General features: G+C 48.3%; 1 protein-coding gene and 1 long non-coding RNA gene across 7 annotated transcripts; one reads left to right on the forward strand and one right to left on the reverse strand.

Annotated features, from left to right (window-relative positions):
* Window positions 1–396: 396 nt before the first annotated feature.
* Window positions 397–24,103, forward strand: LOC123378286 (interferon lambda-3-like). 6 transcript variants are annotated; one of them, XM_045031886.1, is made up of 8 exons: window positions 397–426; window positions 2,495–2,668; window positions 12,927–13,054; window positions 20,637–20,803; window positions 21,246–21,323; window positions 22,113–22,256; window positions 22,562–22,639; window positions 23,311–24,103. In XM_045031886.1, the coding sequence occupies exons 4-8, from the start codon at window positions 20,642–20,644 to the stop codon at window positions 23,407–23,409; spliced, it is 561 nt and encodes a 186-aa protein (XP_044887821.1). In that variant the 5' UTR covers window positions 397–426; window positions 2,495–2,668; window positions 12,927–13,054; window positions 20,637–20,641; the 3' UTR covers window positions 23,410–24,103. The 6 variants fall into 6 exon arrangements, with proteins under 6 accessions (XP_044887821.1, XP_044887818.1, XP_044887817.1 ...); XM_045031883.1 differs by lacking the exons at window positions 397–426; window positions 2,495–2,668 and adding an exon at window positions 7,260–7,331; XM_045031882.1 differs by lacking the exons at window positions 397–426; window positions 2,495–2,668 and adding an exon at window positions 8,761–8,991.
* LOC123378287 lies at window positions 8,810–12,803 on the reverse strand. The gene is made up of 2 exons (XR_006582541.1): window positions 12,453–12,803; window positions 8,810–8,971 (listed from the first exon to the last, which is right to left on the reverse strand). It is a non-coding gene; the product is annotated as an uncharacterized LOC123378287 (long non-coding RNA).
* Window positions 24,104–26,635: the final 2,532 nt, after the last annotated feature.

Raw genomic sequence — 26,635 nt, forward strand, 5'->3', positions numbered from 1 at the left:
GCCTAGAAATATATTTTTTTATTTTAAATCAAAGCTGAGAGTCACACATAATCACTTGACTCCAGGAGCTGGGGCTTTAAGAATAACACCAAATTTCACAAGATTCAGAAAAACTCACAATGGCTGGCAGCACTGCAAAACATCCTGCTTTTTTCCAGGATAGTCCCATGTCTCAAGGGGCTGTCCTGCAAATTTGGAATTTGAGAACAAGGCACCTAAGGGTCCTATTTTGTGCTCAGTACCGCCCCTCATTCCACCACCTCTGGAGGGAGCCAAGCTGCGGAATGTCAAATGCAGGAGCTCCAGGCTTGGTAACACATCAGGAGAGGCAGATGGTGGTGGTATTGCCCGGTGATTGGTACTGGCATCACCGAGACCAGGAGGAGTAAAATCCAGTTGGCAACAGCAGCCCAGGAGACAAAGGAGGTAGGTGCAGAGAATGGCCTTCCCCTGGGGATGGATGAGGAGGGAAGGGAGAGACCCTGGTCTCCTGACTGGGGTGAGCTATTCGCTGAACATTAACAGGCCAGCAGGAAACAGATGGGGAGACTTCACATAAGGGATTGGTTGATGCAGGTTTCCTCAGGGGTGATCTGTGGCAACCAGCATCAGAGGGGGAGCCGTGTTAGTTTGGATCTGTAAAAAGCGACAAAGTCCTGTGGCACCTTATAGACTAACAGATGTATTGGAGCATGAGCTCTCGTGAGTGAATACCCATTTTGACGGACATAACCAGGTGAATGATCTGTGAGAGTTGGGGGAGGAGGGCAGGGTGTGTGAGGCCCTGGGGGGCAGTGGGGGGGTTGAAGGAAGGAAGGGGGAGTCACAGAGACCAGATGTGTGGGACCCTGGGGGCGAGGGTTGGAGGTGAAACTCTAACAGTGGCAGGGGGCGTGGGGCAGTGTGAGGGTTGGAGATAAAGGGTGTGGGGCCCTGGGGGGTTGGAGATGAGGGAGTCACAGAGGCAGCAGGTGTGAGCCCTGAGGGGAGTGTGCAGGTTGGAGGCAGGGGGTTCACAGGCGCAAAGTATGGGTGGGGCCCTGGGGGTGTTGGAGGCAGGGGGGTATCACGGAGGCTGGGGCAGTGGGGCCCCGTGGGCAGTGTGGGGGTTGGAGGTGTGGGTGTCACAGAGGCAGGGTGTGTGGGGCCCTGGGGGCAGTGTGGGTGTCGGATGCGAGGGTGTCACAGAAACAGGGGGTGTGGGGACCTGGGGACAGTGTGGGGGGTGGAGCCGTGGGGGTTGGAGGTAAGGGGTGTCACAGGGGCAGGAGTGTGGGGACCTGCGGGAGTTGGAGGCAGGGGGGTGTCACAGAGGCAGGGATGTGGGGGCCTGGGGGTTGGAAGCAGGGGGTGTCACAGAGGCAGAGGTCTGGGGACCTGGGGGGTTGGAGGCTGGGGGGTGTCACAGACGCAGGATCTGTGGGGCCCTGGCGTCAGTGGGGGGGTTGGAGGTGAGGTTGTCACAGAAACAGGGGGTGTGGGGCCCTGGGGGCAGTGTGGGGGGTGGAACCGTGGGGGTCACAGAGGCAGGTTCTGGAGCCGTGTGGGGAGTTGAAAATGGTGGCCATCTTGGCTTATGAGAAGCCAAGTTGAGGGGGATGGGAGAGGGGCTCAGGACGTTATAGGGAGCAGGGAAGAGGGGTGAAGTCTGGCTCGGGGGAAGGGAGCTGGGTGTGAGGCAGGGGACTCCTGAGTGCAGTGGAGGAAGCTGCTGCATCAAGTGCTAAAGATTTGGGAGAGGAACGCCGCCCTCCTCCTCTCCCCGCCCCCCGCCCCACGAAACATGCGTATCCTCCTGCTGGGATGAAGCCTCATCAGCCTAGATGGGCTGAGAGCGTGGTCCTTGGAGCTGACTGGGCCTTTCCAAAGCAGCTCTGGCCCCAGCACAACCCACCAGCTCCTTGTCACAATTCAGCTCCATACTCTGGGATCAGGGACCCCTCTCCCCCCCTCATTGGGCACAGGTTCATTGCACTCACAGGGGGCTGGCTTACATTACATCCCTTCTGCTATAACAGAGGTGGGCAAACTACGGCCCACGGGCCACATCTGGCCTGCGGGACTGTCCTGCCCGGCCCCTGAGCTCCTGGCTGAGCTGCAGGGCAGCGCTCTGGGTGGCGGGGCTGCGCACTCACGCCAGGCAGGGCAGCAGCATGTCTGGCTCCGGGAGGCGCAGCTCCAGACATGCTGCTCTGAGCGGCATGGTAAAGGGGTTGGGGGGCTGGATATGGGGCAGGGGGTCTTGGGGGGTAGTCAGGGGACAGGGAGCACGGGGGTTGGATGGGTGGACCGGTCTGAGGGGGGCAGTCAGGGAAGGGAAAGTGGGAGGGGTCAGATAGGGGGGTGGGGGCCAGGCTGTTTGGGGAGGCACAGCCTTCCCTACCCGGCCCTTCATACAGTTTCGCACCCTGATGTGGCCCTTGGGCCAAAAAGTTTGCCCACCCCTGTGCTATAAGAATTTATGCTGAGCCTTACCCTATACCTTGCATTCTAGGGCAACAGTACTGCCGTTCATATGGTAAAGGGACCACTATTAGGAGAATTATGGAACTGGGTCATTGGTTGGTAGCTCACAAGCCTGCCCCCAGGTTGGAGGAAATCAAAAGCATCTGAACATATTCCTTGCCTGTAGCCATGGTGCATTGGTTGCTTTGGAGCTAAGCTGCAGGTAAGTGTTGAGCCGAACATCACATGCCATCAGTAGGCAAAGAAGGCAGCTGGTGAGGGACGTGCGTGCTCCACGTTACCTCTGGGGTCCTGTTTGCACTGACCAGCAATAGTGAGCTGGCCCCCCTGTGAGGTTAAACAGAAAAATGCTCCTTGTGGGGCTGGCTGCATGCAGTTCTTCTGTTTGTGTAGAGGTCTATGGAGTGAACACCCCATCCAGAGTGTTCTGCAGCTAATGTTTACAAATGTGATTTCTTCTCTTAACAATTAGAGCTGAGTAAGTAATTCACAGCCAGGGAATTTTGCCTCTATTTCTGTTTGCAAAATTCCTGCTAACCAATAACAAACACACTTGAGAATATTGCTTAGGAAAACATTCAACATCTTTTTGTTTACCCTATGGCTTGTTAGTCAACAAAACATTACATTTGAGCCATGAGACCTAAAACTGAGTGGCTTCATAATAATAATAATACCTATCTGTTATATAGTGTTTTTCACCAGTAAAGCTTAACATGCTTTACAAAGGACAGTAGTATCATTATCCCATTTTACAGCTGGGGAAACTGAGGCACGGAGCAGCGAAGTGACTTGCCTAAGGTCACCCAGCAGGCCATAAGTCATATGATATGATAGAGCTTCTATCCTTGAGTAGATGAGCATAATTTATGAAACCAGATGTCAGAGAATCATAGAATCTCAGGGTTGGAAGGGACCTCAGGAGGTCATCTAGTCCAACTCCCTGCTCAAAGCAGGACCAATTCCCAACTAAATCATCCCAGCCAGGGCTTTGTCAAGCCTGACCTTAAAAGCCTCTGAGGAAGGAGATTCCACCACCTCCCTAGATAACCCATTCCAGTGCTTCACCACGCTCCTAGTGAAAAAGATTTTCCTAATATCCTACCTAAATCTGCCCCACTGCAACTTGAGACCATTACTCCTTGTTCTGTCATCTTCTACCACTGAGAACAGTCTAGATCCATCCTCTTTGGAACCCCCGTTCAGGTAGTTGAAAGCAGCTATCAAATCCCCCCTCATTCTTCTCTTCTGCAGGCTAAACAATCCCAGTTCCCTCAGCTTCTACTCATAAGTCATGTGCTCCAGCCCCCAAATCATTTTTCTTGCCCTCCGCTGGACTCTTTCCAATTTCTCCACATCCTTCTTGTACTGTGGGGCTCAAAACTGGACACAGTACTCCAGATGAGACCTCACCAATGTCAGATAGAGGGGAATGATCACGTCCCTTGATCTGCTGGCAATGCCCCTATTTATACAGCCCAAAATGCCGTTAGCCTTCTTGGCAACAAGGACACACTGTTGACTCATATACAGTTTCTCGCCCACTGTAACCCCTAGGTCCTTTTCTGCAGACACTCATTACAAAAACCTGCGAGTGTGCATGCTTAACATTTGCATTCTCTGATCATTTATGCTATTAATTCTCAATTACACCAGTGTTTGTGGAAAGCAAACACAACAGGAGTGTGAACACAGCCAGTGTAAATGTGTTTAAAATTCAAACAAATATTAATGGAAATTGTTTTGCAGTATTTTTCCAACCCTAGTAACAAGTTACTTCTTAAGCTGGCTTGTCTTTTTATTTCAAATGAGCCTTGTTGAATTAGCCCTCTACATACGTGAAGATCCAAACTTGTCTTTGCATGCACTCGCTTGGGACTGCTGCCTGTTCTCAGTTAGTGTAAAGTAAGAAAATAGGAAAGCTATAGTATTCCTCATTTTAACATCTCTACTGAAGGATATTCAGCCACTGAGAATGCAGCCTTAAGTGAATATTCCCCCATGAGATCTACTCACTCAATATAACAAAAGAGAACTTCGATAATACCCAACTCCATCAGCAGACGTGAGAGGTAATACAAGTTATAAATAATAATACTAGTGACCACAGTTCAGTGCATCTGAAGAAGTGGGTTTTTTACCCACGAAAGCTTATGCCCAATAAATCTGTCAGTCTTTAAGGTGCCCCCGGACTCCTTGTTGTTTTTGTACAGTAATACAGATTCTTTGAGTTTATGAGGTGGCTTCCTGATGTGGCGATAATCTCCAAGCCTAGGATGTCAAAAGTAGAGTGTTCAAATCCTACCCCTGTAGTGCCAGTGGATGTGGTAAAGATACTCTCCATTATTACAACTCAGTGAACTCACCCTGAGACAGTGGAAGCAGCAGTATCTGAGATTCCCATACTTCTTCTATACTGTGATAACAGAGGAACTGGGCTGGATTCTGATCTCATTTACTGGGTATAACCAAAATCAGGATCTGTCCCACCATGATCATTGCAATCAATTAAGGGCTTTCACTGTTTTACTCTGGAAGTCATTTCTTCTAGTAATGACATCACTATGTAACCTTGTCAGTAGCTCCCTCCACCCAACCGCCCCCCACAAAAACCCCCAAAGACCTCTTCTTGCTGGGCCATACCTCCTACACCAAGGGCCAAAATGGGTAGGAGGGAGGCACAGAGCCACTACCACATCTGCGTCCCCTCCAAAGCTGCTAGGGAAATTCCAGGTTAGCAGTTATGACAGCTTTGCAGCAAGTTTTGTGCTGCCAAAGTAGGTGAAGCAGCTGGAATGGAACTGAGAATCAGCTCCCAGAGCAAAATATCACTGTTGGTTGGCACAGAGCTGATGTAAGCCCATGGTGAGTGTATGATACACGTCCCCGATCCAGAGGACATGGGTCTGTTAAAGCTGCAGCTAAGGACGCATGCCTTTTTAGCTCAAACTGTAACAGCTCATGCTTTTGTCTCTGGGGGACTTGGTTCAATCCTGGGTGTGGTGCACAAGATGGCAGCTATTGCATTAGCACGCAGTGTTTTTCGCCTCTCTTTGCAAAGCCAACCCAACGTTTAATCTCATGATTTTTAAGCCAGTCTGGTGATTTTTCAAGGCTTGACTCATAATGTTTAAACACCTTACCAGTATCCTTTTTTAAGGGAAAGTTGTAATGTTTAAAAAGCACCACTCCAGAATCAGTTCCACCCATTGCATTGGCTAAGGCTGCATTACAGGTATGTTAAAGCCAAAAATACATTTGTGTCACATACTATTAATCTAGCCCTTCTAGTTAGCCATAGCAATTATCCATTCCAGATTTGTTTCATGTAAGGTAAAATATGTCTAGTGGCTGAAATAAGAGTATCCATAGCCCAGCTCCTCAAAGATATTTGGGTGCCTAACTCCCAATGGCGTTTGGAGCCTGAATACCTTTAAGGAGCTGGGCCCACAAAATTAAATTAAACTGGGTCAGTTCCACTGGTACTTTCTAGCTGCTTGGATCCACTCCAGTGTCTCAAAGCAGCCATGAACTCAGCTACTTACCCAGCCAGTTTAATCAGGGTTACTGATGCCTTGTGCTGCGTGAGCAACTGGTGCGTACCAGTGAATCTGCCTCACTCTTTTCTCACAGAATTACTGTATCTTCAGAAAGAAGCTTAACATGGTTATTGCTATATGGATTTGCTAATAGAATTTTCCCTTTTTGGGACACAATATTGATTCATTATTGCCATAGGCCCTTGCCAATATTTTAGCTCAGTGTTAACCACTCCATAAAATCTGAGTTACAACAGCATGTATAAAAATCACATGTATCGCTCCTCCAAACAGTTACTCTTCATGTTAGCTAGTGTATTAAGTATTTAATGAGACTGGAACACAAGGAGACGAATGGCTCATTCTATGTTATAAATTAATAGCTAGGGTACATGCTGTTAACATTTCACCGCTCTTAATTAAATAGAATATTTGGAGGATACGCTAGATTTGAATTAACTCAGTTGTAATTTAAGGTTACTGCTGTTAAAGCAAATTTTAATCTGAAAAATGAATGACTGTTTTTGAGGAAAATCACTGATAATATGGATCTGATTTTTTTTTATTATAAATCATCTCCAATTTGTACAAGTAGTTACTAGCAGCGGGAGGTCTAACTTCTTGATTGTGCCTGTGAATCAGACAATGAGAAACTCAAGGGCTGGCATTTATACCTGCCCCATTTCAGTGCCAGTGATGCCCAGCTGATCTTTGAATGTGATCACAAACACCAGGGATAAAAGCACCTAAAGGACTAAGGAGCCTAAGTCCAATTGACTTTCAGGGGAACGTAGACCCCCAAAGCCCATATCCTGCAAGATGTGTGGACACGTAACCCCCATTGATTTCCATCTGAGCCTTAAGACATTTTTGAAAATGGGGCACAGACTCCAAAATCAAGTAAGCCCTTTTGAATGCAAAATCCTTCACCTAAAACAAACACACAAACAAAATACCCAACAAATAAGAGTGACCTATTTATGTACAAAACATGTTAATGTGGGCTTGGAAAATCTGTTATTCAAATAGTGAATTATATCTACAGTATCTAATGTTCCTTAGAGTGAAATTTGTATAAGTGATAACTCTCCCTGTTCTCTGGAGGTCTCTTTCATGAGCTGTATGTTCAGAGATACCACCTTCATTTCCAGAAATTAAGGTGAGGAAGTTGCTTGCAGTTGGTTTGAGAACAGTGAAAAGGGAGTGTACTGACTCCCAAAAAGATGCTTACAAATGTACTCTGTTGTTTTGCAGATCATGTACCCTTTCCCCTGGCATATTCCCTAAGTACCCAACGTTCTCCAGAAGACTTCATTACTGGAAATGGTAAAGTGTTACTCCTTCAGCATCTTCTGGGCATTTCTGAATGTGCTTTCATCAAAGACAATACATGCGAGAATCACAAATCTGCATGGCAGGGCCCAGTGACTTTGTAGGAGGAAGAGGTGACTAAATACTTGTCTGTGAAACTTTCATTCCTTATTACCCTATCACATGGGGATTGGCCCCTCTAGGGGAGATGGTCCTCACCTGTGACTAATTACCTGCCTCACTGGTAAGGCTGAGTGGCTGAGGGTCAGAAGAGCACCTGGTCCTTGAAAGGACCAGCAAGAACTGCAGATTAGTTGACTGCAGGAGCAAGAGAAAGCAAGTCTGTCTGGCTCTCATAGGAGTCCAAGGTTCAGGACTCCTATGAGAGGTCCCCAAGGTGAGGGGACCCTCTCTGGGAACTGTAGCCCATGTTGGGCTGAGGATCTACTTTGTGCTGACATTTTTGACAATACTTCTGGTTAGCCAATACATTATGCCCTGAGGAAAGGGCCTGAAACTGACCCTGGGATGATATTGATGCTTTCTTGACTAGTGGGAGCCCAGCAGCTTCCATGTAGTGGAGAACACGGGCCAAGGATTGGGCCTTCGGTGTTGGGTGTTTGGTGGGGCCCCCACTCCTAGTAAATGGAAAGGATGGAGAACATTCTCTGCCTGCTGATGGCTGAACAGGAATAACAGCTCCCCTCCTGCACAGTCAACAAAAGAAGCAGAAGTCTCAAACACCAGCAGCAGCAGTACTTCCCGAGAGTAATTTTCACAACTGTATTTTGCCCCAAATTCTCCCAGCCAGGTATGTACATTACATCATCCAGGAAGAAGAGTGATCCCCAGAGCAGGGGAGGTCTTGTAGGTGCTGAAAGACAGGCTGGATCTCCGTTGAGCAGGCCCCCAAAGTGATTCTGTGGGAGATGGCCGCTCACAGATCCAAATGGAGGCTTATGGAGCACTGACTGCTTTGCATTTTAGTGTGGTCAGCACAGGGGCAGAGCTACGGTGGCCCAACTAAAATCCACACAGTCAACACAGGCTCTCCATGGGCCTCTCCATGGATCTCAGAGTGGCTTTCCCAGCTGCCCCTGCACCATGTATAAAATAACCAGCGTTTGACCCAAGATAAGGAAAACGTGTGACTCCGGGAAGTAACAGACATAATAATGCCGTGAAAAGGACTTTGCTTTGAAACTCTGGTGAGGTGCTATATTTTGATCTCGATACAATGAATTAACTGCAGCTTCTAGTTAATAAGAAAATTAGAAGAGAATTAGAACTCAAAACTGTCCTCAAAGATATTACAGCCCGATCAACTATAATGCAACAGGGACTGTGAGTTCAGAGCCTCGCTGATGAGACGCTGAGTACTAATCATGGAAATCAGCCAGGAGATGAAAGTCAGCTCATTTCAGCTGTTTCTTAGCCACACAGACAACTATTAACAAATGCATGACCTAGAAGAGAAATTTGGACTTCTGCTATTACTTTGTCTTGACTTTACTTCCAGTGTGTTTGTAGTCAGACATGAAAGATGACTTTGATTGTTTCCATCTTCTCTTTCCGACAATGTGAACTCCAACTCACCGAATGTTCCCAGCTAATCTTGGTTTTGCCTGCACATGTGAGAAGATGCAGTGCAATGCCTGCAAATAAGGAGATCTAGGTCAGTGAAATGTACACAGAGAAATCTCATCCATTTACAATAACTCCGCCTAGCACCTTGCATAGCTAATTATTTATGCATTCTTCCTCCTGGTTATCTGCACAACACTTTGTTCATTGCCCACCCTGCCTATCATTTTCCATCAACTTGCCCTTCTAGTTCTTGAGCAGACAGTCTCCTGATTTAGGGGCTCATCCAGTTCCCACTGAAGTCAGAGGTACAATTATTATTGCTTGGCTCTGACTACTATGTCTGGCTGCCCATGACCTGGCCCTGACAGTGGACCAGGACCACTTTGCGCTAGAGAGGTACAGACACAGAACAATGCTCAGGTCATTTATTTCCTGTGTTAAGAACATAGGAACAGCCAGACTGAGTCAGACCAAAGGTCCAGCTAGCCCAGTATCCTGTCTTCCGACTGTGGCCACTACTAAGTGCTTCAGAGGGAATGAACAGAACAGGTGATCATCAAGTGATTTGTCCCAGGTCACCCATTCCCAGCTTCTGGCAAACAGAGGCTAGGGACACCGTGCCTGCCCATCCTGGCTAAACGCCATTGCCGGATCTATCCTTTATGAACTTATGTAGTTCTTTTTTAAAACTCTATTATAGTATTGGCCTTCACAACATCCTCCGGCAAAGAGTTCCACAGGTTGACTGTGCATCGTGTGAAAAAAATACTTCCTTTTGTTTGTTTTAAACCTGTTGCCTATTAATTTCACTTGGTGACCCCTAGTTCTTGTGTTATGAGAAGGAGTAAATAACACTTCCTTTCTACTTTCTCCACACCAGTCATGATTTTATAGACCTCTATCATATCCCCCCTTAGTCATCTCTTTTCCAAGCTGAAAAGTCCCAGCCTTTTTAATTTCTCCTCGATGGAAGTTATTCCACACCCCTAATCATTTTTGTTGCCCTTTTCTGTACTTTTTCCAGTTCCAATATATCTTTTAGAGATGTGGTGACCAGATCTGCATGCAGTATTCGAGATATGGGTGTACCATGGATTTATATAGAGGCATTATGATCGGAGTGTTAGGGGTGCCTGCATTATCCTTGTCAGCTTTCTGTCTTCCTGCTGCAAAGCCCTTAGAGTCCCGTAATGGCTCTCTAGCAAACATGCTTTCCAGACTTAGGGTCAGATCCTGTTCTCCTGACGCATACAACTAGACTTCGATGAAACTTGCATAAGATGAGCAGAATTTTTCCCTTAATGGAAAGTATTAGGGTTCTATAGTGATCTTACAATGGAAGTGTTCTTCTCCGCCCCCGCTCCTTTCCTATACAGCTGCACACATTTGCCATGTGTCACCTAGTGGCTAGGGAACTGACGTAGAACGCAGGAGGTGTGGGTTAATTCCTCGCTCCGCTAGTGAGTTTCTGGGCAACCCTGGCCACATCAATTCCCTCACAATACCTCAGTTTCCCATCTGTAACACGGCGATGATACTGACCTTTCGTATAGCGCTTTGAGATCGAAAGATGAAACTGCTAGATGAGACCTAGGTACTATTATTGCTGTTGCTTCTAACTCTATCATAGCCACAATAGGCAATTAACAATCCTGAATAATTAAAGAACACACCTGAAAAGCTCTTTTTAAAACTCTTGTGAAATAATAGCTGCATCCAAATAAGTTAAAAATTCCTTTTGGACATTTCACCTCTTGAATACCATTAAGCCATTTCTCTTTTTTGAATGGGTCGCCTGCGTAGCTGGAGTTCGGAAGCAATATGGTGATGTAACTCAACCAGTTTCAGTTTTGCTCCTAACTTTATCTTAGCAAGGCATGTGTCACAGAGTCCTGTGTTGATACATGCAGTAGAATTTGATTCAGTGTAGTGTATGGCCTTCTAATAGTGTCCCATACAGTTTACTTTAGTGGTGTCAAAAAGCCGCTTTTCATACATCAGGAAACATCTCTCTTTTGTCAGCTACCTGAAAGGATCCCACTCACTGAACCCAGTTATCTTTCAATGATTTGGGCAAAGAATTGTTTCCATATAGTTGTGGATTTTCCTGTTACTCTGAATAAGGAGCCCTGATCTAATGCATGTTCTGGTTTGCTTTGCACATGGCAAGCAGCACAAATACACACAGGTTTCCTTTTTTTCATTAGAAACGTTGTGCACAGATCATGCACATCCTACAATGGCACAGGTAGCACCAGGAATTTAAACACCTGTGTCGACATAACAGCAGAGAGAGAAAATAATGCATAGAAGGTGAACAGGAATGAGGGCGAATAAGAGGAAGTTTCTGTGAAGACAATGAAACTTACAGGCCAGCAAGTGGAAGGGAGTGAAATCTTCCTAACAAATTGTTAGTTTAAAAAATCATCCAATCCCACTATTGAGAGAGTATACAGAGACTTAGGCATGGGAAGCTTTGGGTCTGCAGTGTTTTCATAGGCTGAATACTACTGAAGTTAATGGGTGTTTTGTGTGAGTAAGTACTGGCAGACTTCAAAGGTGAATCAAAGGGTTTTTCTAAGTTCCTGTTTCCTAGAAATGAGCAAGCTGCGTTTTTCATGAGTTTCTAGAGCCCTTTGCTCTAGTCAAATGCAAGCCCCTGAAATCAAAGTTTTTTTCACAACTAGTACGTTTTACTGCTTTAACTATAGCGGTATGGTTAAACAGTACAACCTCCCTTACTGCCCCCCTAAAGGAATGCAGATGCTCTGCCTGTACAGGAAGAGACATAACAATACCGGTATCAGACACTGTTATGCTGAGATAACTGCATCCACACTTGGTTGTATTGGTATAATTGCATCAATTAAAAATTCACAGTCAGGCCTGGTTGACCCTTCAAAGTCGTACCATTCTATGTACTGGCAGGTAAGCAAAGGGAAAACAACTTTTAAAAAAATATTTATTTTATGTGGTGTAGCTTTGTTATTTTAGAGACCTGAATGGGTCGCGTTTAAATGAAGAAAGGGAGCATGAGATCTGTTACTTTAAAAGTTGTCTGGCTGTATTCCTCGGAGTCTGTCTGAATAATGGAGCTCAGCCTTGACAGAGGCAAGGAGACAACAGCCATTGAATACAGCCAAAAGATCAGAACAAAAGACAGGAAACAGATCCTAACACACGTACGAGTACAGTGTGAGGCTGAGGGGTGGCGGTGGGGGGAGGGGAGGACTGCAAAGAGCTGTACCTAGGAAAGGAGACAATAGCACATATTCTCTTCATTAATCCAGGCAAAGCTTTGCTCCTATTACTGCCATCCTTGTCTCTCCCCCTCACTTGTGTTCTACGACCCCATTGTGCCAAGGCCCTATTTAAACTATAATGGGGCCTTGGCACAATGATCCTGATTGGGGCCTCTGTGCATGAGTGGAATAAATGCTACTGCAGCTAACTGGTAATGTTAGAACACAGAAGACCTCCCCAGAGACCGTATGTTCTTGGCTTTGTGGTGAAAAGTAAAACAAATGGGATGGACAAACGAATACCCACCCAGCTCGAAATTCCTGCGTGTCGGCCTTAACTGTAGTCCTCAGTGCACCTCTACGGTGTATCTAGACGTTAAAGGCCAGTGCTGGTTTGCTGTGAGTAACCTGTGATCTGTAGGAGATTGGTGAGAAGGTTCCAACCCTCCTGATCATTTTACATTTTTGAGGCTATATCTGCAAGGAAGAGGAATTTAAATACCAAAAGGGGCTGAGATTCTTCTGGCTTTGCAATTCAGCAAAGGCCAAGTCTACATACATACCTACTCTAGGTAGGGAACACTTGCATAATTCACTTGTGATGTCACAGTGTTTTCATCACCTGGAAATCCCTCAGGGCTTTGAGCTCAGGTGTGATACCTGCCTCACTTTCGCTTTCCCTTTCCAAACACCTTGCTGCTCTTTGCTGGGTGACAGCACAGCTGGGTTTTCTGCCCTAGACTAAAGCAAAATGAACTTTCATGTTATTTTTCTGAACCAGAAAAAGCCTTTGGGTATAAAAGCAAGAGCCATGGAGAAGAAAAACCACATTCAGAGCCAAGAGAGAGGCAAAGCAGCCCTGAGACACAAGAGGCAACTAAAGCAACATCCCAGCAAATACATGCCAAGGTAAGGGTGACTAGTCTGGAGCCTCTCCTTGCTGCACGATTTCTCTTTACTGAGTGATTATATTGTGCTCTATGGTAGACAGCAAGGAATGAATGTTGTACAAGCAAAGTGTGTTACACCTGTAATGTATTAGTAATGGCTGAATATTTAAACAAAAAACCCTCATCTGATTCATGAATATTCATGAATATTTTCCTGGAGAAAATCAGAGTTCAAGTTGCTATGATCTATATGGTGTTTTAGTTTTGTATCTGGAGAATTGTTGGGTACTTGCAAAAAGTGTTTGCCTACCCCCAAAACTTTCACAAATGATGTTTCATACAAAACTGTGCATGGATTAAAAATATTTCAGTCATCAAATTATGAAGAGGAAACAATGCCATGTGACTTAGGAGACCAGCAACAAAATATATGACTATCAAATTGCAAACAGACACAAAACAATCAGTAGCCTGAAAATTCTTTGTCAGAATTATTTGGCAAGTGCATAACATTGGGATTAGTTCACACTTTGCTGTACTAAAAGAAGCAGGATAAATCTGTAACAAATGCTGTAGGATGATGTACCCTGCCGCACCTACTAGCTACTTTATTGTTTGACAACACAGTGTGCAAGTATTTACAACAGCTGAAGTCTGAAGGGTAGTCTGAAAAGAACAGATAATTCTGATGAATGTCAATAAGTTAGTATAAGAAAAAGAAGAAAACATCACTTTCGTCAGCTGTTTCATTTCACAGCCAATCAGATGAACTGGTTGGCTTGAGGAAAGCTTGAGAAATGGTAAAAGATGGTTACTCACCTTTGTAACTGTAGTTCTTCGAGATGTGTTGCTCATATCCATTCCAATTGGGTGTGTGCGCGCCGCGTGCACGTTCGTCAGAAGATTTTTAACCTAGCAACACTCGGTGGGTCGGCTGGTTCGCCCCCTAGAGTGGCGCCACCATGGCGCGGAATATATACCCCTGCCGACCCAACAGCCCTTCAGTTCCTTCTTGCCGGCTACTCCGAAAGAGGGGAAGGAGGGCGGGTTTGGAATGGATATGAGCAACACATCTCGAAGAACAACAGTTACATAGGTGATTAACTGGCTTTTCTTCTTCGAGTGCTTGCTCATATCAATTCCAATTAGGTGATTCCCAAGCCGGGAATCGGAGTGAGATGTTGCAGAATGCAAAACTGCTGAGCCAAAGGCTGCATCATCTCTGGACTGTTGAACCAATGCGTAATGTGAGGCAAAGGTGTGGACTGAGGACCAGGTTGCTGCACCTGGATGGGTACATGAGTCAGGAAGGCAGCAGATGAAGCCTGAGCCCTGGTAGAATGTGCGGTGAGGTGGCTCGATGGAACATGAGCCAAGTCATAGCAGGTACGGATGCACGACGTCACCCAAGATGAAATCCTCTGGGAGGAGACAGGTAGGCCCTTCATTCGGTCTGCCACCGTGAGGAATAGTTGGGGCATTTTACGAAAGGGCTTATTCCGCTCGATATAAAATGCGAGCGCTCTACGGACGTCCAGGGATAGCAATTGTTGCTCCTGTCATGATGAGTGTGGCTTTGGGAAGAAGACCGGAAGGAAGATATCCTGGTTGATATGAAAGGCCGATACCACTTTAGGGAGGAAGGCTGGATGTGGTCGCAACTTCACCTTGTCCTTGTGAAACAGTATATGGTGGGTCCACCGTGAGAGCCCGAAGCTCGGAGACTCATCTGGCTGATGTAATGGCTACGAGGAAAGCTCTCTTCCAGAACAGGTATAGCAGCAAGCAGGTTGCTAGCGGCTCGAATGGGGCAGTCATAAGTCTGGTTAGAACCAGGTTGAGGTCCCAGGTTGGGGCGGGACAGCGTACTTGGTGGTATAAGCGCTCCAAGCCCTTGAGGAACCTAGAAACCATAGGGTGCGAGAACATGGAGCGGCCACTCTCCCCTGGGTGGAAGGTAGAGATGGCCGCCAAGTGCACCCTTAATGAAGATACCGCTAGGCCCTGCTGTTTGAGAGACCAGAGGTAGTGCAAGATGGTAGGGATCGAGACCTCGGTGGGAGTAACACTATGCTTTTCGCACCAGCAAGCGAAACGCTTCCACTTGGGCAGATATGTTAATCTAGTGGAAGGTTTCCTACTACCCAGGAGTACTTGCTGTACTGAGGCAGAGCAACGTAACTCAGACTGGCTTAACCACGCAGCAGCCAAGGTGTGAGGTGAAGGGACTGCAGATCTGGGTGGTGAAGTCTGCCGTGGTCCTGAGTTATGAGGTCTGGGCGAAGAGGCAGGGGAATTGGGTTGGCTATTAACAGGTCGAGCAACATGTCTGGGCCACGCTGGAGCGATCATGATCAAGTGGGCTCTGTCCCTGCGGAGCTTTAGAAGGACCCTGTGAACCAGCAGGAAGGGTGGAAAGGCGTAAAGCAGTTGGCTCGTCCACGGCATCAGAAAAGCGTCCGAGATCGAGCCCGGGGAGAGGCCTTGGAAGGAGCAGAACGTCTGGCATTTCCTGTTCTCGCGGAAAGCGAAGAGGTCTATGCCGGGAAAGCCCCACTTCCGGAAAAGAGAATGGATAACATCCGGACGAATCGACCACTCGTGAGACAGGAAAGATCTGCTGAGGTGATCCGCCACAGTGTTCCGAACTCCTGGGAGAAAGGACGCAACCAGGTCTATCGAGTGGGCTATGCAGAAGTCCCAGAGCAGGATGGCTTCCTGACAAAGTGGGGAGGACCGTGCCCCTCCCTGTTTGTTTATGTAATACATGGCTGTTGTGTTGTCTGTGAACACTGAGACACAACGGCCTTGTAAATGCTGTTGGAACGCCTGGCACGCAAGGCGGACTGCTCTCAGCTCTCGGACATTGATGTGCAAGGCCAGCTCCTGAGCTGACCAAAGGCCTTGAGTGCAAAGATGACCGAGGTGAGCACCCCAACCGAGAGATGACGCGTCCGTCGTCAGGGACATAGAAGGCTGAGGCGGATGGAACGGCATCCCTGCACACACCAGGGATGGCGTCAACCACCAGTGGACTGAGCCTAGAATGCTCGGGGAGATCGTGACGATCATGTCTATGCTGTCTCTGCCCGGGTGGTATACCGAGGTGAGCCAAGATTGTAGGGGATGGAGGCGCAGCGTGGCGTGTTTGGTCACGAACGTGCAGGCAGCCATGTGACCCAGGAGACCGAGACTAGTGCGAGCCGAAGTTGTCGGGAAGTTCTGCAGGCCTTGGATAATTGTTACCATCGCGTGAAACCGAGGCTGTGGTAAGCAGGCTCTGGTGAGATTGGAGTCCAGGATGGCCCCAATGAAGTCTATTCTCTGTGTGGGAATCAGAGTGGATTTCTCCATATTGATCATCAGGCCTAGACGCATGAATAGGTCTTTGACGATTCCGACGTGATGGGTGACCTGTGTCTCGGAGGTCCCTCTAGTTAGCCAATTGTCGAGATATGGAAAAACATGTATCCGACGGCGGCGGAGGGAGGCGGCGACTACAGCCATGCATTTTGTGAATACTCTTGGGGCTGTAGAAAGGCCAAACGGAAGGACCGTAAACTGGAAATGTTGACGGTTGGCCACAAACCGGAAGTACCGTCTGTGTGGAGGATAAATGGCGATGTGAAAATACGCGTCCTTCATATCGAGGGCGGCATATCAGTCTCCAGGATCCAAGGATGGGATGATGTTCCCCAGGGATACCATGCGGAACTTCAACTTTACCATGAACTTGTTGAGTTCTCGCAGGTCTAGGATAGGTCTGAGGATTACGAAGTAGCGGGAGTAGAACCCCTTGCCCCTTTCGTCCCTTGGTACCTCCTCCATAGGTCCCATGGCAAGGAGCGTCCGTATCTCTTGCAAGAGGAATTGCTCGTGAGAGGGGTCCCTGAAGAGGGAGAAGGAGGGGTGGTAGGGGGGGGGCGAAATAAACTGGAGGTGGTACCCCAGTTCCACCGTGCGTAAGACACAACGATCCGAGGTTAGTTGGGACCACGCAGGGAGGAAAAAGGAGAGGCGGTTGTAAAAGTGGGGGAAAGGATCCTGGGAAGCAGCTGGTACGCTGTCCTCGGGTGTGCCTTCAAAAGTTTGGCTTTGGGCCCGCTGGTGGTTTGGAGGGACCCTGATTTTGGCCTCCTTGGGGTCCTGACTGCTGTCTACGACCGCCTCGGCCACGCCTTCTGCCAAAGTCCTTACCTGTCTAGGCGGAGGGTAAGGGCGGTGAGGCTGGGGACAGAAAGACCTGCGCTGAGTCACCGGCGTGTGCATGCCGAGAGAGCGCATAATGACCCTGTTGTCCTTTAGGCTTTGCAGCCTAGGGTCAGTCTTTTCAGAAAACAGGCCTCAACCGTCGAAGGGCAAGTCCTGTATGGTGTGCTGTAGTTCCGGCGGGAGGCCTGACACCTGAAGCCATGAAATACGTCTCATGGCAACTCCAGAGGCCAGAGTCCTGGCTGCAGAGTCGGCTGCATCCAGCGAGGCCTGGAGGGAAGTTCTCGCCACTTTCTTCCCCTCCTCCAAGAGGGCAGCAAACTCTTGACGAGAGTCTTGAGGGACTAACTCTGTGAACTTGCCCAACGCCGCCCAGGTTTTATAGCTCTAGCGGCTAAGCAGGGCTTGCTGGTTCGCCACCCGGAGTTGGAGGGCCCCTGCCGAGTATACCTTACGGCCCGGTAAGTCCATGCGCCTAGCCTCCTTCGATTTTGGAGCCAGAGCTTGCTGGCTATGGTGTTCCCTCTCATTGACAGACTGTACGACGAGGGAGCAGGGAGGAGGATGCACGTACAGGTACTTGTACCCCTTAGAGGGCACCATGTACTTGTGCTCAACTCCCCTGGCAGTGGGCGGAATAGAGGCTGGAGACTGCCAGATGGTATCAGCATTGGCCTGGATCGTACGGATAAATGGTAAGGCCACTCTTGTGGGGGCGTCAGCCGACAGAATATCCACCACCGGGTCCTCTATCTCCGGGACCTCCTCCACCTGGAGATTCACATTGAGTGCCACACGTCTCAGGAGGTCCAGATGGGCCCTCAGGTCAATTGGAGCAGTGCCCGAGGAGGATGTCCCCGCCACCGCCTCATCTGGAGAAGAGGAAGAGGAAAGGCCAGGGACAAGCGGGTCCTGCGTGGACTCTTGCTCTTGGACGACCTCCTGCTCCACTGGGATCTGGGGGTCTGGTGGTTGAACTGGAGCTTCCTCCGTACTGGTATGAGGGGGGCGGCTGATAGTCACCTCCGGCACCCGGTGCTCTGATGGAACAGAGCGAGATGGGACTGGAGGTACACCTTGGGCCTGGTGATACGCCCAAGGCATCCAGAATGACCACTGATGGGGGCCTTGATCTTAGGCCTGGGTCTCCTGGAAGACTCTGTTGGGCACATCGGAGTCACGGTCCTGTGCATAGGTACTGTCCGCATGAGACGACACCGATGTGTGTCGAGATGGCCAAGGAGGGGCTGAAAAGCCCTGGGAAGAGTCTCCTTCTCTGATTGATCTTGCTCTGCGCGGCACCGGGGATCGGTACCGGGAGCCATACCAGTACCGGGAACAAGATCGGGACCTGCGACCGGAGCAGTGCCGAGAGGTCGACCGGGATCTCGAAGCTCGACGTCTGGAGCGGCTGCGAGAGTCACGGTGCCTGGAGCGGTGCCGGGAGCTGGATCGGTGCCGAGCCAACGGGATGCTGATCGGTGCCGCGAGTGCGACCGGTACCGAGCAGGGGAGCGGTGCCGGGACTGCGAGCGGCATCGGGACCGGGATCGGTGACGGGACCGAGAACGCCGGTGGGACCGCGATCGTGAATGGTGCCGCTCTGCGGTGCCGACAGAGGGTTGTCTCATCAGGGCAGGCTTGCCTATAGATTGTATGACCCGCACCGGCGGTGCCAGGGGTTCAGGCAGCACAGACCCTATCATCGCCATCAGCTCCCTCGCCGTGGAAAATGTCTCCGGCGTGGAGGGAATAGTGAGCTCAACCACGGCTCACGCCGGGGAGCTTTCAGGCACCGGACTCAACGGCCCTTGCAGGTGTCGTTGCCGGGCGGTCTGACTTAGTCAGGTGCTCTGGCTGCGGTGCAGGTGGCACGGAAGCAGCAGGCGTCTTATGCCTCTTCACCCGCGGGGAGAGGGAATGGTGCCGAACAGACATCGGTGCCTGCGACGGTTGGTGCCGAGAGGCCTTCGCAGTACCGGTGCGATCCGGTGCCGAAGAAGCGCTTCTGCCTGGGACTGTCCAGCGCTCGGTGCCGAGGGCGGAGGAGTAAGAGCTGCCTCCATCAGGAGCTGTTTGAGACAGGGCCGCCCAGAGGGGGGGGCAAGTGGGGCAATTTACCCCAGGCCCCGGGCCAAGCAGGGGCCCCCATGAGAGTTTTTCAGGGCCCCTGGAGCGGGGTTCTTCACTCGCTCCGGAGGCCCTGGAAAACTCTCGCGGGGCCCTGGCCCCCGGAGCTTCTTCGCTGGCGGGGGGGTCCTTCCTCTCCGGGATAGAAGGACCCCCCCCCGCCGCCGAATTACAGCCGAAGCGGGACCCGCCGCCGGAGTGCAGCCGGGTCTTCGGCGGTAATTCGGCAGCGGGAGGATCCTTCCGTTCCGGAACCCGCCGCCGAAGTGCCCCGAAGACCCGTGGTGGGGGCTGCACTTCAGCGGCGGGTCCCGCGTCGGCGGTTATTCGGCAGAGGGAGGTCCCCGCCGTGGGTCTTTGGGGCACTTTGGCGGCGGGTCCCGGAATGGAAGGACCCCCCCTGCCGAAGCGGGGCCCCCCATCGCCGAAGACCCCGGGCCCCTGGAATCCTCTGGGCGACCCTGGTTTGAGACAAAAGTCCCGCTCCTTTTTTGTCCTCGGCTTAAAGGCCTTGCAGATCCAGCACTTTTCGGCGAGGTGGGATTCCCCGAGGCACTTAAGACAGGAGTCGTGGAGATCTCCTGTTGGCATCGGCTTGTGACAGGCCGAGCACAGTTTGAAACCCGGTGAACAGGGCATGGGTCCCTGGGTGTGGGGAAGGGGTTTATCCCCGAACCCCTCTTAACTATATACACTAACTATGTTATAGAACAAATAAATTAACTACAACTATAGACATTTCAACTATATACACAAAAATAACAAGAGAACTACGAGTAGCTAGGGAAGTGGAGATCAGCTAAGCTGCGCTCCACTGTTCCAATGACCGACACGGGCAGTAAGAAGGAACTGAAGGGTCGTTGGGTCGGCAGGGGTATATATTCGGCGCCACTCTAGGGGGCGACCCAGCCGACCCACCGAGTGTTGCTAGGGTAAAAATCTTCCAACGAACGTGCACGCGGCGCGCGCACACCTAATTGGAATCGATATGAGCAAGCACTCGAAGAAGAACAATTCTTTTACTTCCCAGTCCCCTATAGGAAGCCACAGATCAGAGCTGGGCATTTCACTGATTCTGTGTCACCAGCTGCCTCCTGCAGTAGATTTAACAATGTTTTAGGAAACAGTAAAAGGAAAATTTAGAGCGAGGTTTGTCTCCAGTGCGGGCCTCGCTTATGAGACACCGTCTAACTCGCCGGCTCGTAAGCCTTGCAGCCTGGCATGGCAGTGATGTATCTCTCCTGTTCTGTCTCCGGTAGGGAAAATGGTGAACGTAAGCTACAAAGTTCTCTTTGCTCTGGCCATCTGGACGATGACTACAGAGGCCTTTCCCAAAGGCGCTGAGAGGACAAAATGCCACCTCGCAAAATACAAGTCCCTGCCACCTCGGGAACTGGAGGCCTTCAAGAAAGCCAAGGACAAATTTGTAAGTGTGAAGAACACACACTGGGCAATAAGAGCACTGTGAGCCCTAGGCTGTCATCTGAACAGCGGCCCTCTCTGCATGTCCCTCTGGACTCAGGGAAGAAACTCAAAACCAACTACCAAGAAGGGTTTGGTTTTACTTTTCTGCCATGTCGAGCACCCTGCTGGCAAGCACTAGGGCTCTAGCACAATGCCTGTTGAACCCAGGTCCTCTCCTCACTGGAGGAGAATGACAAAGCACAGTTTAAACTTGGTCATGCATATCCCTGTCATATCCCTTGTGGATACCAGCCCTCGGGGTACAAGGGAGACATCTGATGTCAGCATCTCGTCTCCCTGCATCCCCACTGGGATTGCGTGGAGAGAACTGAGGGAAGAACTAGTACAGGTTTGTTCCTGCTCCTGCATAAATATGGGTGTCTGTTCTTTCCTTCTGCCTCCAGGAGGACATGATGCTGTTGTCAGACCGAAAATGCAGCACCAGGATTTTCCACCGGAACTGGGAAGTCAAAGAGCTGTCGGTACGAAAAATCTCAGCCAAGGGGTACAAGAAGGTCACATTCCATCACATTGGTTCTTAAACTGGGGGCTGGGACCCCTAAGGGGGTCGCAAGGTTATTACATGGAGGGTCGTGAGCTGTCATTCTCCATCCCAAATCCTGATTTGCAGCCAGCATTTATAATGGTGTTAAATATATTTTAAAGGGTTTTTAATGTATAAGGGGGGGTCGCACTCAGAGGCTTGCTATGTGAAAGGGGTCACCAGTAGAAAAGTTTGAGAACCACTGTTCTAGCAGATGGTTCTTTCCTAACATGTGTCCCTTTCTCGCTGAATCTGATCTCACTTAGTGCTTGTGCTAATCTGATACATGGCACTTTGACCATTGATTTTGTAGTCACTGATTGACAAAGCACAGTTTAAACTTGGTCATGCATATCCCTGTCATATCCCTTGTGGATACCAGCCCTCGGGGTACAAGGGAGACATCTGATATCAGGAGCATGTCAGACCTGACTGTGGCTCTTTCTCAGTGTAAATAAGGGTCACCCCTCACCTTCAGTTCAGGTGCCTTCTCACTGGCTATAAACTGGTGTCAAGAAAGATGTGTGGAGATGAAGCTGTTTCCAGTCAGGAGTGATTTTAATATTTCATTATTGACAAATCAAGAAAGCTTTGAGTAGCTTTAGAAAATCTCCTGTTTCAATCTAGTCTACCCGCCCCAACGCATGGGAATTTCTAGTCCTGTATCTGCACAGCTGTGCATCTTTCTCCCACAGACACTCTCTTACCTACAAGTTTCTCTCCCCAGGTGCACGATAGAGTCATCCTGGTAGAGAAGGAGCTAGACTTTGCCACTAACGTGCTGGAGAACGTTGAGGACCCCAGTCTGTCCAAGCTGCTCTCAAGGCCGCTAGAAATCCTGACGCAGATCAGAGGGGACCTGAGGGACTGCGTGAGTATTCAGTGCCAGATTTCTCTTTCCGTGCCAGATGTGAATCTCTTCGAGAAGAACCCTTAGGAATTTCCCAGCTGGAGCTGCTTGTCCTTGTACCAGCAAATACTCGCACATGGCTCTTGCTTTGGGCCCATCCGTATATAGGACATGGAAAGCAGAAGCAGTTGATATGCTATGCCCAAGGGTAGCTGCCTAGACTATGTCAGGGCAAGAACTGCTCTGCGCCTGGAGAGAAAGAGCTTTGGTCCACTGTCGGCTGAAATCTCTGTGCACCAACCCATCTGTATCAACTTTGTTTTCAGACCAGACAAACTCATTCTCATCGACACTCCAGGAGGCTGAACAATTGGCTCCAAAATTTTCATGAGAGCAAAGAGATGGTGAGTAGTCATTGGAGACAATGAGGAAAGTGAACTTCCATACAAATTAGAGAAAGAACAAGCCTGCTAGGTTCCCATCCAGAGGCCAGAGGCCTGCAATGTATTCTGTGGTGACTGTTGAGTCTGTTTCAATAATCCCAGGACTGTAGTTGTGCACAAATCTAGTAGATCTCAATTAAAAAAACCTCTTGTGTCTGCTGCTAGAGTGACTGTCTCTTCCCAGCACAGCCTGTAAGAAGATTATACCACCAGGGATTTTGACCCTTTGCAATAAATCAGGCTTTTTAGGAAATGCGGGATGAGGGGTGGAGCAGGGAGATTTCTATTGTTATTATCTCTTAGTTTTTATTTGTAAATAATGCAATAAAATGAGCTTGTTGATCTATTCGGATCCACTGTGCAATGATGTCACAGACTACAGCAACAGCTAATGTATGGTTTGAATTATGCTGCATTTCATGATAGCACATTCAACTGCAGTTTGCGTGTGCATCACCTTGGGTTACAGAAATCCACATTCACATTGCTCTGTTTCCAGCACTCACCCTCTTTCCACATTTTCTGTGCTTCTTATAGATATGCACTTGCCTCCTAATTATGCAACATACCCATGGTGGCTTTAATTTAGCCCCATTCACACTTCCTGTTGTAAATATTCTCTCATTTCCCAGGAAACACCTGGCTGCCTGGAAGCATCTGTGATCCTCAATCTCTTCCGGCTGCTGAATGAAGACTTGAGATGCGCAGCCTACATGGAGCTCTGTGTGTAGCCATCTGGTCTCTGCAGTGCCCGTGTCCACATCTACTCTAGAGACTGGGGAGTCCTTAGCCTGAGAGCACTGCAACATATTGGGAAAAGACATGTGTGAACCAGGAACATTCATCTTCTCCCTCTGGCTTCTGATCATAGATCCCCAAGCAAACTGATTCCATCCTTTTATACCAAAGAATTATGCAACAGTTGGCCTCCAGGTTACTCCAATTTCCAGCTAGTGCAGCACTCTAGTCTCCTTAGACTTCACTAGGATTTGGTCCTCGGGGGATATTATTTATTGAATGTAATTGTATTGTCACTATATGGAAGCATTTTAGTCAGGGTAACATGTCCCAAAATATTGGAAACATTTAATAAGCTTTAATTTTTTTAAAAAACAACACTCCAGTTCTAGGATTTACACACTATTCATGGTTTCGGGTCTCTTAGAAACAACCTCAGGAAATGAATTAATATTGAAGTTTGGAAGTTCTTACTGTACAGATCCTTGACAGATGTATTTATACAGAGTATATTTTTACCTTGCTGCTTCTTTACGTATTATTACCCAACTAAGAAGAGTAATTGGTTTGTATAACTTCCCGACTTGAACCAAAGTGTTATTTATTATGGATCAGCTATTTATTTTTATGTATTTATCTATTACTAAGATTGTGCCTTTTTATCTATAATTGTGAACAAATAAAATTGTTTCCCCAGGCCTTGGCATTCCTGTCTTTTAAGCTGTAAACAGAAAATTGGGTAATAAAACCCAGCTCCAATACGGTGCTGTGCAGCAGTAGATCCCAAAGTGCTTTACAAAGGACGTCATTCTCATTATTCCTGATTTCACAGATGAGAAACTAAGGCACAGAGAGGCAAAGTGCTTGTCCAAGATCACTCAGCAGGCCAGTGACAGAGCCAAGAATCCTGAGAGCTGGTCTTACACTCTAACCACTAGGCCACACTGCCTCCCTCTTGCATTGCAAAGCTGCTTGTTTTTGGATCACCCTCACTGCACTTCCAAACACGCAACTAAAAGTGAAAAGAGAGATGTGACACTTGTCTTTCTCCTTCCTTTTGGCATTAACATTAGAGCTAGACCAGGGGTAGGCAACCTATGGCATGCAGGGCCAGCTTTAGGCCAATTCCACCAATTCCCCCGAATTGTGCCCCACGCCTAAGAGGGCCCTGTGCCCAGTGAGAATCCCTTCCCTGGCTAGAGGTGCCTTTTTAATTTTTATTCATCTGGCGGCTCCCCGGGTCTTCGGCGACACTTCGGCGGTGGTTCCTTCGCTTGCTCTGGGTCTTCAGCGGCACTTCGGCAGCAGGTCCTTCAGTGCCACCGAAGACCTGGAGCGAGTGAAGGACCTGCCACCGAAGTGCTGCCGAAGACTCGGATCACCGCCCGGTGAGTACAAGCCCCACGTGTTTTTTACATTTTTTTTTTTTATATATAGTCATCCCTGCCGGGGCCCCGTCTAAACTGTTCGAATTTGGCCCCGCACTTCCTAAAGCCGGCCCTGATGGCATGCGTGCTAAAGGCGGCACGCAAGCTGATTTTCAGTAGCACTCACACTGTCTGGGTCCTGGCTACCGGTCCGAGGGGCTCTGAATTTTAATTTAATTTTAAATGTAGCTTCTTAAACGTTTTAAAAACCTTATTTATTTTACATACAACAATAGTTTAATTATATATTATAGACTTATAGAAAGAGACGTTCTAAAAATGTTAAAATGTATTACTGGCACGCAAAACCGAAATCGGAGTGAATAAATGAAGACTCGGCACACCACTTCTGAAAGATTGCCGACCCCTGAGCTAGACAAATGTTCCCTGGGGAATCCAGACTCAGTTCCTGTGGCTGTCGATTCCATAAGAAGCTGGAATCTCAGACCAAGCTCGCAGGTTGCACACCATTTCAGAGCAACCCGGAGAGGACTTCTGCACTCGTGGCAAATGCCAAGCAAAAACTAAGCTCCTACTTTGTGGCTTGCAAAGTTCACATGTGACAAGATTGCAAAAAAGACAGGTTCCCACTGAACTGACAGGGGGGAGGGATAGCTCAGTGGTTTGAGCATTAGCCTGATAAACCCAGAGTTGTGAGTTCAATCCTTGAGGAGGCCACTGAGGGATCTGGAGCAAAAACTGGTCCTGCTAGTGAAGGCAGGGGGCTGGACTCAATGACCTTTGAAGGTCCCTTCCAGTTCTAGGAGATTGGTATATCTCCAATATAAATAATACTCCTGGAGCTGAGTGTAGATTGCTTTAACTACACACTGATCAGAGACTTTTAAAATACCAACCAGGAGGACTTTCACATTTTTTCCTGAGTGCAAGAGTCATTCAGCATCGCTCTAATCTCCACTCTTTGCCTTAGAGGATGGAGGCCGGATGTCTCCGTTGGATGGTAGTGTTGGCACTGCCACTCTGGTGTACTGTGCTTGACCTGACCACAAAGGCATGGCTTCACTTGCTACTGGCTGGTTTTTGGATGGAACAGGCAGTATTATACTATTCAGTCACAAAGTGCTGTGTGCAAAATACCTTATTTAAAGCTTACTGAGCCATACCTGGTAGAGTATTAAAGAATCTTATGATGAACATATCTGGTATATATAAGCAAGGTCTGTGACCAGGCCATTGCTGGTACAGGAGAACATGACTTGTTGTCAGGAGTAAACTAAGAACAGAAACAGAAGGAAAACAGCACCAAAGGTTGCAGACAGAAGGAACAGAGCAAGAAAGGTTGCAGGATCCCATCAACATGCCACTCTTCAATGTCCCAGAGAATGTCCACTTTGACAAAACTTTTACAATGGACAGGCTGGAAACAATATTATGCAAGATTTCACATTGCTAACAAGGTCCACAAAGAAATGAGATATGCAGATATATTTTTTCATTTATGCTGTGGAGACGCAGGCAAAGCATATCTCTAAATCCTTTGATTTTTACTCAAGACAGTCACAAACATGACTATGCAAGTGTTCTGGCTATGGTTCATGCATTCGTTATACATCAGAGATAAGTGTTTTATGAAAACTTGAGAATTCAAGAGCCATGGGAAAATGTTGAATGTTTCATAAGAATTCTGCATACTCTGGCTGAAAACTGTGATCGTGGTAATGCAAAACATGAAATATCAGACAGTCTAGTTATTGCATTAACAGATTAAAAACCTTTCATAGGAGCTACCACTGAAAGATTTAATCTTAGCCACAGCTATTCAAATAACAAA

Source organism: Mauremys mutica, chromosome 10 (assembly GCF_020497125.1).
Source record: "Mauremys mutica isolate MM-2020 ecotype Southern chromosome 10, ASM2049712v1, whole genome shotgun sequence".
Taxonomy (NCBI): Eukaryota; Metazoa; Chordata; order Testudines; family Geoemydidae; genus Mauremys; species Mauremys mutica.

Excerpts from the sequence above, each read along its gene's own strand:
- LOC123378286 (XM_045031886.1), top strand. The coding sequence starts at position 20,642 with ATGGTGAACGTAAGCTACAAAGTTCTCTTTGCTCTGGCCATCTGGACG. Across the intron at positions 21,324-22,112 it reads GGGAAGTCAAAGAGCTGTCG|GTGCACGATAGAGTCATCCT; the intron begins GTACGAAAAATC and ends TTCTCTCCCCAG. Across the intron at positions 22,640-23,310 it reads TTCATGAGAGCAAAGAGATG|GAAACACCTGGCTGCCTGGA; the intron begins GTGAGTAGTCAT and ends CTCATTTCCCAG.